General features: G+C 56.0%; 5 protein-coding genes across 5 annotated transcripts; 2 read left to right on the top strand and 3 right to left on the bottom strand.

Moving 5' to 3' along the window:
* Window positions 1-78: 78 nt before the first annotated feature.
* K452DRAFT_292087 (uncharacterized protein) lies at window positions 79-3,820 on the bottom strand. Its single transcript, XM_033541303.1, has 3 exons — window positions 3,407-3,820; window positions 414-3,340; window positions 79-357 (listed from the first exon to the last, which is right to left on the bottom strand). Exons 1-3 carry the CDS (start codon window positions 3,601-3,603, stop codon window positions 281-283), a joined length of 3,201 nt encoding a protein of 1,066 aa, XP_033392475.1. The 5' UTR covers window positions 3,604-3,820; the 3' UTR covers window positions 79-280.
* Window positions 3,821-5,726: 1,906 nt separating this feature from the next.
* K452DRAFT_236917 (uncharacterized protein) lies at window positions 5,727-6,060 on the bottom strand (the record flags this gene model as incomplete). The annotated part of the gene is made up of 3 exons (XM_033537547.1): window positions 5,727-5,814; window positions 5,880-5,948; window positions 6,005-6,060. The coding sequence occupies 3 exons, from the start codon at window positions 6,058-6,060 to the stop codon at window positions 5,727-5,729; spliced, it is 213 nt and encodes a 70-aa protein (XP_033392474.1).
* A 691-nt stretch (window positions 6,061-6,751) lies between these two features.
* K452DRAFT_279441 (uncharacterized protein) lies at window positions 6,752-10,681 on the top strand. Its single transcript, XM_033539420.1, has 3 exons — window positions 6,752-6,841; window positions 6,893-6,963; window positions 7,013-10,681. Exons 1-3 carry the CDS (start codon window positions 6,778-6,780, stop codon window positions 10,424-10,426), a joined length of 3,549 nt encoding a protein of 1,182 aa, XP_033392473.1. The 5' UTR covers window positions 6,752-6,777; the 3' UTR covers window positions 10,427-10,681.
* K452DRAFT_117706 (uncharacterized protein) lies at window positions 10,539-10,970 on the bottom strand. Its single transcript, XM_033535130.1, has one exon. It carries the CDS (start codon window positions 10,875-10,877, stop codon window positions 10,650-10,652), a length of 228 nt encoding a protein of 75 aa, XP_033392472.1. The 5' UTR covers window positions 10,878-10,970; the 3' UTR covers window positions 10,539-10,649.
* Window positions 10,971-11,284: 314 nt separating this feature from the next.
* K452DRAFT_208361 (uncharacterized protein) lies at window positions 11,285-12,573 on the top strand (the record flags this gene model as incomplete). Its single annotated transcript, XM_033536134.1, has 3 exons — window positions 11,285-11,752; window positions 11,818-12,106; window positions 12,167-12,573. Coding segments are annotated over 3 exons (1,164 nt in total), but the record flags the coding sequence as incomplete, so codon positions are not given.
* Between the last annotated feature and the right edge of the window lie 181 nt (window positions 12,574-12,754).

Here is a 12,754-nt window from a genome sequence, read left to right as displayed (position 1 = left end):
ACTCAAACTTATCATATACAAAGTTGAACGATCTGGTCTTCGATTTGCAGTGATCTATGTCTATCCTGCCGAAACCTGCCCGTGCATGTCGCAGTGGAATCGTAAACCGTGACTAAATCCACCAAGACGCCGAACCCAACCCTGCCGACGTAACACATTCCTTTTCTTGGCGGAGACGTGCTAGCCGACGTCTAGATGAACCATTGTGCTTTTTGAACGGAACCGCTGGAAACAACTGAAGAAAGGCGAATGGAACCCTAACCAAACTTCGCCCACTACTCTAATCCTCCTCGTCGGAGAAGACCTCCTCACCACGCTTGCGGCGGGCCATGCGGTCCTTCTTCTTCTTGCGAAGCTCTGCAAAAATGCGTTAGCAAACTGTACGCTCGAATACAAACGGATAATAAACTTACCAGCAGAGGTGAGCTTCTTCTGCTTCTTGCCACCCTCGATCTTGTTGCCCATGGCGTCGAACTTGTCCTCCTCCTCACCCTTCTCGGCGAGACGGGGACCAGCACCCTGGCCCTGGACCCAGTTGTGGCCGGAAGGAGTCATCTTACCGTCAACGACGGCCCAGACTTCCTCAGTAAGGTCCCTGGTGAACTCGGCGGAGTGAGTGATGATGATGACACCACCCTCGAAGGCCTTGATGGCCTTGGACAGAGCACCCAGCGAGTCACGGTCAAGGTAGTTGGTGGGCTCGTCAAGGACGATCAAGTGAGGACGCTGCCACGAGCAGGCGGCAAGGACGACCTTGACACGCTGGCCACCAGAGAGACCGCGCATGCGGGAGTGGGAGACGAGCTCAGCGTCAAGACCGAAGTTGGCGCAGTGAGCCTCAATCTCCTTACGGACCAGAGGACGGAACTGACCGGAGGCAAGAGCCTCCTTCTGGTCAACCTCGGCAACCATCTTGGAGTGAGACTGCATGATCTCGTTACGGGGAATCCAGGCGTTGTCAGCAGTCATCATAGGAACCCAGCGCTCGTTCTTCATGCCGACGTTCTCGCCGAGAGCGAACGAACACTCGTACTCGTAGCTGTTCTTGAACTTTCTACGGGCGTGAATGCCGATGACACGACGCTGCGTACCCTCGATCTTGTAGATCCTGTCCATGGCCTTCTCATCCTCGTCGGTGATGATCTTGTTGGCGCGGTCCATGGTCTCACGATCCTCACCAGTCTGGAAACGCCACTGAATGTACTCAGAGGGAGTCTTGTCGAGGTGGTGGTCGATGTGGGCGAAAGCGTGTTGCTTGATGTAGGCGATACGGATGTTCTCGTGCTGGTAGACATCACCGGAGGTGGGGATAAGCTCACCCGTCAGGACGTTGACAAGCGTGGACTTGCCAGCACCGTTGGGACCGATGACGGCAATACGCGAGCCAAGAGAGCACTGGAAGCTGATCTCCGAGATCTGGGGCTTGGAGGTACCGGGGTACTGGAAGGTCATGTTGTTGACACGAACAATGGCCTTGGCCTTGGTCTTGACACCCTCAAGGAAACCGGGCTCGGGGAACTTGAACTCCATCTCGGAGGCACCGAGTTCGTGGTAAGAGCGGGCAGAGGGCACGCGCTTAACGAACTCGGAGAGGTTACCACGGTAACGCTTGAGCTTGAAGCGCTCGTAGTGGATGACGTGCTGGATGACGTTATCCAAGAACTTCGAGTCGTGGGAGATGATGATCGAAGTGCAAGGGGAGGAGACGAGGTAGTTCTCGAGCCAAGCAACGTTCTTGACGTCCATGTGGTTGGTGGGCTCGTCAAGAAGCAGAATGTCGGGCTCCTCGAAGACGGCACGGGCAAGAGCCAGCTTCATCTTCCAGCCACCAGAGAGGGAGCCGACGGGAGCGGCGAGCTGCTCAGGGTCGAAACCGAACTCAACGAGCTTGGTCTCGACGTCCTTCTGCTCCTTGGTGATACCGACAGCCTCGAGCTTCTTCATGGTCCAGCCAATGACAGTGTGCTCAGTGTCCTCAGAGTCAAGGTCGTGCTCGACGTAGACGGTCTTGACCTCGTTCTGCTTGGGGAAACCCTCGACCTGCTCGTTGTTGATGGCGCGCATCAGAGTGGTTTTACCGGAACCGTTGGGGCCGAGCAGACCGTAACGCTGGCCACGCTTGAGACGCAGGTGAGTCTGGTTCAGCAGGATCTTGGCACCGTAAGCCAGGTTGAACGTGCAGTTGCAAAGATCCTCGCCCTCCTCCTCATCGGGCTCAGCCTCGTTCTCCTCAGCGAAGCCGGGGAGGGCCTTCTTGCGAAGCTCCTCGACGACAGTGTTGGCGTCAGCATCACCGACAACGGCGGTGACGTAGGGAAGGACGTTGGTGGCCCAGCTGGTGGCCTCCGTCTCCTTCTCGTCGATGAGCTGACCACCGATGGCACCAATGTACTCGAAGATGGGCTCGAACTTGGCCTCCTGGCCCTTGGGGCCGATGACGGACTTCAGGACGCCAACGACGGTGGAGATGTCAGAGGCGTGGGACACCTCGGGGATCTTGCCGTCAACGACGTTACCGACACGGCAGAGGGTGTCGATAGCCTGCTTGGTCTTCTCACGAGCCTCGGGGTCGGCGAGGGTCTCGTTGTTCTTGTTGAGAGCGGGCAGAAGCTTGGGCAGGAAAGAAGCGACGATGTTGGGGTCCTCGACAAGCTTGCACATGTTGTCGATAATGACGGCCGACTTACGCTTGATGGCAGTCTCGCGCTCGACGAGACCACGCTCAAGCAGAGGAACCATGATGGCCAGGGTAGGCTCGTGGACGTCCGTGACGAAGGTGGTGGCACCGAGCAGGTGAACAGTCTCGGGGACGTTCTCGGGCTTGGCAACACACTTGATCAGCTCAGGAATGAAGCGCTCGATATCCTTGTTGGAGATGAGCTCGCAGAGCTTCTCCATGGTGCCGTAAGCAGCCTTCTTGACCTCAGCCTTGGTGTCCCACATGGACTCGGAGACGACGGGAATCAGGTCAGGGACACGGTAGCCCATCTGAGCAGGCGAGCGAGCGCAGAGGGTCTCGATGGCCTTAAGGTCGGTCATCTTCTCGGGCCACTTCTGGGCGTTGCGAAGGGACTCGATGACGGGAGGGAGGATGGCCTTTGCCGCGTTCGCGTTGACGGCGTTGGCGATGGCCTCGACGGCGGACTGGGCAGCGTTCTTGACCGGAACCATCTTGTCACCGACGGCGGCAAGGATGGCGGGCAGGATAGCGACGAGGTAAGGCTCAACCGCCGGGGAGACGGTCGAGTGCTCGGCAATAGCCCGGATGGCGTCGGCGGCCCTCTCGCGAGCGACGGCATCCTTCTTGTTGCTCAGCTGCTTCTTCAGCAGGGCAACGGCTCTGAGCGGTGGCGTTAGCCGGACCTGAAGAGACAACGACAGCGAGGGCAAGAGGGCCAAAACTTACTGAGTAGGCGCATCGCCCTCCTCGATGTCACCGTTGATGAAGGTGGCGAGGTCCAACGAGGCAGCGTTGATCTCATCCTGGGCCTTCGAGAGGGTGAGCTTCTGGAGGAGCTCCTCCAGGACCTTCACGCTCTTCTGGTTCTCGGACTTGACCTGTCCGGCGGTGTGCTTGTTCGTAGCCTCAACTGAGGGTGCCATTGCGACGGTTGGTGAGGGTGAAGAAAGAAGAGGAGGGTGACGGGGGAGTTTTGTGTGAGGGGTGGGTATTAAGAAAGTGGGTCGGGCTGGAAAAAAACTCTAGGCGGAAATCTAGTTCGTTCCGGGTATCAAGTGGCGACGCAAGCCGCTGACGGTCTCGTGCGAGCTGCAGCGGGGCAGGCAAGAGACGGGAAAAGAGAAACTTTTGGAGAGAGAAAGAGGGAGACAGAGAGGGAGGTGTCGGGTCGAGCGAGGAGACCGAGGGCAGCTGGCGTTTTTATCTGCTGCTGCAGACACTGCAGCCGCCAAAAAATCTTGTGCAGGGGTGCGTGGTGCAGGGGCCACACACCGCTTTGCTCCTGGCGGCCGGCCCGTTCAACAGAAACCAACTCACAATCGCCTCGTGCCAGATTGGACGGTTGCCGCCTGCTGCCCGAGGCTGGTATTTTTTTTTCTGTTTGCCACCCATTTCACAAGGCTGCGCACGTCTTACTTCTCTGTCCTCTTTTCCCTCTCTCTCTCTCTGCCGCCACTGCTTGGCTCACGCTGACCCATCATTCCCGCCCCAGCCAATCACAGAACGCCCCATCTCGCCTTCCACCTTCGCCCGGACCCAGTCCCTTATCCCCCGCAGGGCACAGGCTATCCAGCCCTTTTCCGGCCCAGACCGACGTTCCCTCGCTCTCAGCCCTGTCCAGCGTCGCCGGACTCGTACAAGCCGCCGCTCAACGAACTCGGAACTGCCTGGCTCCATGGTCCAGCTCGGCAAACTGCCTCGTCGCGCTTGCCGTCACACTCCTGTCTCCGTCCGTCGTTCGCGTCTTCTAGAACTAGAACCCTTCGAGAATGCAAACGTGCCTGTGCCACCTGACGTTTGCCCTACCTAATATTCGTAATGCTGCCCGCTGCGGGTGGCGTCGCTTCTGCGAGGTTCCTTCAGGTTTCTTACTCGCAATTTCTCCTCGTACGCCTGGGTAGGCACGTAGGTACCAAAACTCGCACCCTGCTAGTATCTGTGTCTCAGCCGCGCCTGTCATACTCCAAACCTAACGCTACCCCCATCGGTATGTCGATCAGGGCTTAAGAAGCCCCCGCATCCCCATAGTGGAGCCTGTTGCGGGAGTCAGGTATTTTTGGCTCCTAAATTCACGTCAAGGTTAAGAGCATCTTTTATTTCTATCATAAATGGACTGCATGTTTCTGCGTATGCTAACAACCAATCCAACCCTTCAAGGGCTCTCAGCTACATTTTCTGGTAACGAAAATTTTCTTATAGTTCTTCTACGTTTCAATGCTTGTCTTTGTGCTGCGGTAACTCTAATTATGTGGTGCTACTTGTACTTTTGTAACTCTACCTATCCGCCTGCCACATTGTTTTAAGTATACCTTAATTATTTAGTTAAGGTTGTTATCTGTTCCTTAGTTTACCACATCCTAGACGTATAGCTTACGAGTAAAGTGGTCTTTCTGTTTGACATTATATTTAATTAAAGCAATATACTTTAGTCTACGGTTCTCTACATCCACCAAACGAAAAACGACAACAGGCCATGTCGAGTCTCCAAGCAAGGTTCTCTAGGCACCGGCATGTTAGTGCCTTTCACGTTGACATCGTACAAACATCAAATTGCACCTACCGAAACCCACATAGCAGCTCGGTAACTGGTCCGCAACTTATGTCTGCTTCAACAAACTAGCTCATGGACTGTAACTTTGGCATTATCGGTACCAGAACAGGCGTAGACATTGTCCGCAATGGACTATGTTATACACATGTGCGACCCTCTCTCAAGCAGAGTGTCTACAACTAAACAAGGATAGCACATTTTAAAGACCATAAGTCTGGTAACTCAACGGTATTTGATAGGTTGGAACTCTTTTTCCATGTATTATCATGTTGCTCGTGATACAATCACCGTATGTTCCGACTAGTATGTTTCATGCCATGATAAGAATGACTTCATTCGGGTATCTAATCATGTGCCAATACGGCTACCAACGTCGTCATCATCCTCTATCCGAAATCAGGTATTGTCGTGAAACATATGCAAGGTCGGGATCTCTAGAGAGACGTTGTACGGCAGCATCGCGGGCACCGATCGGCTTGGACGCCTCTACGCAGCCTACTGAGTCTTGACCTCTTGGTCCGCCTCGACGGTGATGTGGTCGTTCGTGGCCAGGCTGTGTACGGTGTCTGCGGGGAACTCGGCACTGCTCGCAGGTATAATCAGCCTCGTGTATCAGGAGAATGGGGAGGTAGTATGGAGCAGTCGTACGTGAAGCCCTTGATGAGCTTGAACTCGTGGGTGACCTTGCCGCCCTGGTCGGTGACGTTCTTCTTGGCCCTGTCATTGAGCGTAAGCAAGGTGGCTGAAAGGTGCAGGAGACAGGAGGCACCTACTCCTCCAACTTCTCGGGAGGGGCGTCGTTCTTGAGGGTGACGTTGATGGCAGGCATTTTGCGGGGTATGTGTAGATATCGAGTGAGGGGTCTGAAGGTGGGTATGGTAGATGATGAAAATGTAGTAGGAGTGGGAGGTGGATGGAGTGGCAGGGCAGGTTTATGTAGGTATCGCGCTGCTGCCCCTCCCCCACCACGCTAGGTCGCTCGACACCCGTGTTTAGGCGGCGCTCGATGACGTGAGTTGGCTTGCGTTGGCCGTGTGGAGTCAGCCGATAAGCGGCCATTCATTGCGCGCCATAGCCGCATAGATATTCCGAGCCACGCGGATTGAACCATTTCTCGTGTCCTTGCGCAATTATCACCATTTCCTTTGTGATAGAACGCTTCGGCGTGGTGAAGAGCTGCGAAGCCAGCTGCGAAAGTACACTGCCCGCAGTGTTCAGGGTCCGGGGTCTGATGATCCGGAGTAAAGCCGCGAGCGCTCTACAGCCTGCGATGTGTAGTCGACACGCGAAATGCTTCATCTGTACCATACAGTCCGCTCAGATCTTCAGACGTCAAACAGCGAAGCGTTTCACCGCGATGCTGAGCTATCGTCACCCATCTTCCGCGTGCTTCTTGCCAAGAGCATACGGCATATCCCCGGTAAATCTGCTTAAAGTTATCGATAAGCCACGCCAAGGAAGCTAGCGCGGAATTTGAAAACTCCCGCCCAAAATTTCTATGAAGCTTCACGGTCTGATCTGCGGAGACGCGGCATAATTGACGACAATGGCCGACCAGGCAAATAGACCGCATCGCGCGAAGAAAGAGAAGAAGAAGCCCGCCACTGGAGGTATGTTGTAACCTCTACCTTCTTACAGGCTTCGAACTGACCAGAACGTAGGAACGAATCCCAAGGCATTCGCTTTCGCCGCGCCGGGCAGGCTTCAGAAACAGGCAGCGCGCTCTCACGATGTATGCAAATATACCAGGAACAAAATGGTCATATGCTAATACCCTCTAGGTCAAAGAGAAACGACTGCATGTTCCGCTGGTGGACCGTCTCCCGGAGGAAGCGCCACCGATCATTGTTGCCGTCGTGGGACCTCCGGGAGTCGGAAAGACTACGCTGATAAAGTCCCTGATTCGCCGTTACACGAAGCAAACAATCTCCCAGCCTGCCGGTCCGCTTACGGTCGTTACCTCGAAGCGCCGCCGTCTCACATTCATAGAATGTCCTGCCGACTCCCTCGCCTCGATGATTGATATTGCGAAAGTTGTGGACATAGTGTTGCTCATGATTGACGGCAACTATGGCTTCGAGATGGAGACTATGGAGTTCCTCAACGTCCTGAGCGCAACGGGTATGCCGGGTAACGTCTTCGGCATCCTGACGCATCTGGATCTGTTCAAGAAGCAGGATGCGCTCAGGACACAAAAGAAAAGGCTGAAACACCGGTTTTGGAGCGAGCTGTACCAAGGAGCGAAGCTTTTCTACCTTTCAGGTGTGGTCAATGGACGTTACCCCGATCGCGAAGTTCTGAACTTGTCGAGGTTCCTTTCCGTCATGAAGAATCCGCGTCCGCTCGTATGGCGAAACTCGCATCCTTACTGTATGGCGGATCGCTTCTTGGATATTACGCCACCCACGGAAATCGAAGAAAACCCCAAATGCGACAGGACAGTGGCTCTGTATGGATACCTACGAGGCACGAACTTTCCGGCACAAGGCGCAAGGGTGCACGTTCCTGGTGTAGGAGATCTCAACGTCTCCATGATCGAGGCGCTGCCGGATCCCTGCCCTACTCCGTTCCAGGACCAAGCTATAGCAAAAGCAACTGGCAAGTCTGGACGGAGAAGGCTGGGAGAAAAGCAAAAGCTGCTGTTTGCGCCCATGTCGGACGTCGGTGGTGTCTTGGTCGACAAGGACGCTGTGTACATTGATGTGAAATCGTCAACATTCGACCCAGACAATGATTACGAGACGCGAGGATTGGGTGAACAGTTGGTCGTCGGCCTGCAAGGAGAGAGGCGCATGCTTGGCGAAGCTGATGCTGGCCTGAAGCTTTTTAGCAATGGCCGCGAACTCGACAAGACGGCTGATGAGGAGGACACTGAAGATAAAGGCAGGACCTCTCAACGTCATGCTCGTTTTACGGATCGCGTCGAAGAGGAAGACGACGAAGACTTTGACGAAGATGATGAGGAAGACGAGGAGATGTTGGAAGATGGGGAAGGGGAAGATGAGGACAACAACGGTTACCTCGAAGATTCAAGTGCGCCAAAGGGTCGGTTAGGCCGTGCTTTCCGTAAGGACGAAGAGGCGGAGGCGAACGGGGATGACGACGTGGCCTTTGCCGACAGTGATTCCGATTTGGGTTCGATATCATCAGTTGAAGACCAAGAGCTCGAAGACGGTGAGGATGAGGACGAGGATGAGGACGAGGAGGAGGATTACTCAGACGAAGATGGTGAGGTGCGGTGGAAAGACAACCTTGCTAACAACGCAAAGAGGGTTCATGGCCACAAGACACCGTATCGCACAGCGGAGCTCGCCCGATTGATGTACAACGACTCAATGACGCCATCTGAGGTCTTGAGGAAATGGCGTGGAGAGGACCAGGACGCTGAGCAAGACGAGGCTGGTTCCGACGACGAAGATTTCTTCAAGAAGACCTCAAAGAACGTCTCCGAGGACCAGGAGGACCGTGCCATTCCCAAGTACGACTACACCGAACTCGAAGAGAAGTGGACGGATGAGGACAACTTGGAAGCCCTTCGCAGGAGATTCGCCTCGGCAAACCTTCTTGGTGAGAAAGATGGTGATGATGAGGGATCCGAAGGAGAGTTTGAGGGCATCGACGACGAAGATGACGAGGGCGATGGTGCGTTCGAAGATCTCGAAACAGGCGAAAAGATCGGAGGATCCGCACCAGCTCCGGAAGAGGATAAGGATGATGAAGCTGCCAAGCTTGAAGCGGAGCGTGCGAAGAACGCCCGTAAGAAGGAAGAACTGAAACTTCGTTTCGAGGAAGAAGACCGGGAGGGATTTGGCAACGACAAGGCAAACGAGCGGAAAGAGGGTGGCGATGACGAAGAGTTCGGCGAGGATGACTGGTACGATGCCCAAAAGGCCAAGATTCAGAAGCAGTTGGACATCAATCGCGCGGAATTCGAGCAGATGGATGACATCTCCCGCGTACGGGTCGAAGGCCACAAAGCCGGCACATATGCTCGTATTGTTCTGGAGAACGTGCCTTACGAGTTCTGCGCTGGGTTTAACCCTCGATTCCCCATCATCATAGGTGGGCTTACGCCTACTGAGGATCGATTTGGTTTCGTTCAGATCCGTATCAAGAGACACCGCTGGCACAAGAAGATCCTTAAGACCAACGATCCTCTCATCTTCTCGCTGGGCTGGCGAAGATTCCAAACGATGCCGGTCTACAGCATCTCGGATTCACGTACGCGCAACCGTATGCTCAAGTACACGCCCGAGCACATGCACTGCTTTGGCACTTTCTACGGTCCACTGATCGCCCCCAATACTGGTTTCTGTTGCGTACAGTCCCTCTCAAACAAGACTCCCGGTTTCAGAATTGCTGCTACTGGTGTCGTTCTGAACGTCGATGAGAGCACTGAAATTGTCAAGAAACTCAAGCTCACCGGTCACCCATACAAGATCTTCAAGAACACTGCCTTCATAAAGGACATGTTTAGCACTTCCCTGGAGATTGCCAAGTTTGAAGGAGCCAGCATCCGGACTGTATCTGGCATTCGTGGTCAGATCAAGAAGGCGCTTAGCAAGCCAGAGGGCCACTTCCGTGCCACCTTCGAAGACAAAATCCTTATGAGCGATATCGTCTTCCTACGAGCGTGGTACCCGGTGAAGCCTCACAGATTCTACAACCCGGTCACCAACTTGCTTGAAGCACCAGGCAAGGGCGAAGAGGGCGAAGACAGCAAGTGGAAGGGTATGCGCTTGACTGGCGAAGTACGGCGAGACATGAGCATTCCTACGCCGAAGGACAAGAACTCGGCCTACCGAACCATTGAGCGCCAAACGCGTCATTTCAACCCGCTACGCGTCCCGAAGAAGCTGGCTGCCGACCTGCCGTTCAACTCGCAGCCTGTGCAGATGAAGCCGCAGAAGAAGGAAACCTACCTCCAGAAGCGCGCGGTCGTGGCGAACAAGGACGAGAAGATGGCGCGCAACTTGATGCAGCAAGTCATGACGCTGCGCAACGAAAAGGTGGCCAAGCGCAGGGAGGCGCAAGAGAAACGCAGAGAGCCGCACCGCAAGAAGGTGGCCGAGGAAGAGGCGATAAAGGCGGAGAAGCAGAAGCGACAGAAGGCCGAGTACTGGGCCAAGGAGGGCAAGAAGCGGAAGGCGGCGGAGGCGGGGGCTGGCGGGGGCAGCGCGAAGCGGAGGAGGTGAGCGGTCACTTTTTTCCGGGGCTTGCACGAACAGCTGGTCATAGTGTCTTTGTTCTGGGGGGCGGCTAGGTGCATCTCGATGTTGACAGGCATTTCCCGGCGTTGATCGTGTGTGCGACATTGGCCGCACCTACTATCCATTTTATTTCGCATTTGTAGTTAGAGAGTTTTGTCCCACTGGCCGGCGTTCACGTTGATTGTCATTATTTATCATTTTTTATTTTTTACATATCGAACGATAAGGTTCGCCCCAGGCCCCTTGGAGGATGTTTGGCCGTGTCGCGCGCGGCTAGCGGCTGACGCGAATCACGAGGTCGCGCGACTCCGCGGCTCGGCCTCACACGCAACCTCGAACACCACTCTTTGTCCACAAGAGACTTGCGGCTGCTTGCATCGCTGCGCACCTCCGGCTCGAGTCGTGAAAGCCTCGTCGGCGCGTGCAGCACCACCATTGCCGCCTCCTCGGCTTCGACTCGTTGTCGTGTTCGGCTCAGCTCCAACACACGCGTCTGACGCACAGGTCAGCTGGATCAGCGAGCGACGGGCAAGCAGGCGTCGCGCAGACGGAATTGTGTCATCGCGAACCATCCAACGGCCACAAACAGCGCCCGCGTCCCTTTCAGCAGCAGCGCGGAGAATGGAGGCATTGGCACACCTAGCGCACGAGGCCGTAGCCGCCATGCCCCGAGATGCCGTCGCCTTGCCCGCCTCCGCTGCACGAGCTTCGCCTTTCCACCCCGCCACACGTAAGTCCCGCCCGCGCCCCCGGACTCCGCGCGTCGAGCGGCCAACTTCCAAACACGGCCATGCCAACGCGCCAGCAGATGCAAACCGCCATGATCAAGCCCGCCTTGCCACGACGACCCAGCCCGACGCCCTTCCCGGCTCGCAGGAGAGCTACGTCTCCGCGTCGAGCACCGCGAGCACCGCGCCGCGTCTGCCCTCCCTGGGGAGCAACCTTTCCACCGAGTCGGTCGCTGACTCCGACCTGACCTCGCCTGCGACGTCAAATGCCTCTCACGCTCAGCCCAAGCCTTCTTCGCAGGTCAACCACGGCCCCGGAACTCCTGTCGCTCACGACCCGGCGCGCGTAGCGAGACCTATTACCCCTCAACCGGACACCGCCCCGAGGGATGCCGTCGCCAACGCGTCCGCCATCACCAGCCCCATGTCCGTCGACACGCCAACCCTGACACAAGGCTCGAAAAGGACGGCCAGTGGGACCGTGAAGCATGCCACTGTCGGCTCTCAGGGGAAGACGGGGTTGCTGAGCGGCCTCCACTCGAGGACCACTAGCTCCGACTCCAACGTGAGCAGAATTGGGCAGGTGAGAAACTACTGCTGCCGTGACTTGTTCGACGCGTTTTCCCAGCGAGACTGACAGTTCTGCAGTTGTCCGCAGAACTGAAGACACGCCTCTCTTACGCGATGGTGAAAGTCCAGAATGGCTGGGAGCAAAAGTCGATTGACGAGCTAGAGACAGTGGCATCTCAAAGAACTTCGCCATCTTTGCAAACGTCTGCCCCAAGGCAGTCCAGAAGCACGACAGTCTCGCCACGTTCATATCATCGTCCAAGGCGGTCGAGCGGCTTCTCTCCGTCGTCCGACCCGTACCCGGTCCCATTAGCCGCCGGGCACAGCAGCCCTTCGACCTTTTCTCGTGCACTGGGACAATACTCAAGTGCGTAGATGTCGGCGACTGCTGCAAACTGAGAAATCTGAGTTTTAACCCACTGTACAGGTAACATGGTGGCTCCTGAGATTCACATACGCCCCTCAACCGCGTCGACTGTTAGCAGCACTGCATCTTCAACGCTTAGTCTGGCAGCGCCTGTAGAAATCGTTCCGCGTCGTCACCGCCGCTCGAGCTCGAATCGTGCACCACCTATGCTCTCTGCGCAAGGAGTATCGAGACCCTTTACAGATGCCGGCGTGCCTTCTACGCCTACAGGAAAGTCACGACCCGCAGGCATTCTCAGACTCCCGAGTCAACAAGCGGAAATGGACGCAGTGGATTCGTTGTTGTTCATGAGCAGCCCGAATAACTCGGCCCATTTCGCCCACACCAGTGCCAACTCGACGGCGCAACCGAGTCCTCTTCGTTCAGAGTTTGCTTCGGCAAGAAAAGTCGCTTTCGACGACCGCAGCAGTAGCAGTGCTGGCGCCAGCGAGAACGAGACTAACGCCCGCTTGGCACAAACGGCAGAAGATAGAAGAGCGGGTGGGGCTGGGGAAGAGGGCGGCGCGCCGAAGCGAGCCAAGGCGGCCCCGCTTGGCGGGGAGCCTGGGAGCGCGGACAGCGGCTGATGATTCGAAGCAAAGCGGGGGG

This window comes from Aplosporella prunicola (assembly GCF_010093885.1).
Source record: "Aplosporella prunicola CBS 121167 unplaced genomic scaffold K452scaffold_39, whole genome shotgun sequence".
NCBI classification, from domain to species: domain Eukaryota; kingdom Fungi; phylum Ascomycota; class Dothideomycetes; order Botryosphaeriales; family Aplosporellaceae; genus Aplosporella; species Aplosporella prunicola.
This window is presented reverse-complemented; position numbering and strand designations above follow the sequence as displayed.

Excerpts from the sequence above, each read along its gene's own strand:
- K452DRAFT_292087 (XM_033541303.1), bottom strand. The coding sequence starts at position 3,603 with ATGGCACCCTCAGTTGAGGCTACGAACAAGCACACCGCCGGACAGGTC. Across the intron at positions 3,341-3,406 it reads GAGGGCGATGCGCCTACTCA|AGCCGTTGCCCTGCTGAAGA; the intron begins GTAAGTTTTGGC and ends GCCACCGCTCAG. Across the intron at positions 358-413 it reads GAAGAAGCTCACCTCTGCTG|AGCTTCGCAAGAAGAAGAAG; the intron begins GTAAGTTTATTA and ends GCATTTTTGCAG.
- K452DRAFT_117706 (XM_033535130.1), bottom strand. The coding sequence starts at position 10,877 with ATGGTGGTGCTGCACGCGCCGACGAGGCTTTCACGACTCGAGCCGGAG.
- K452DRAFT_279441 (XM_033539420.1), top strand. The coding sequence starts at position 6,778 with ATGGCCGACCAGGCAAATAGACCGCATCGCGCGAAGAAAGAGAAGAAG. Across the intron at positions 6,842-6,892 it reads GAAGAAGCCCGCCACTGGAG|GAACGAATCCCAAGGCATTC; the intron begins GTATGTTGTAAC and ends ACCAGAACGTAG. Across the intron at positions 6,964-7,012 it reads AGGCAGCGCGCTCTCACGAT|GTCAAAGAGAAACGACTGCA; the intron begins GTATGCAAATAT and ends AATACCCTCTAG.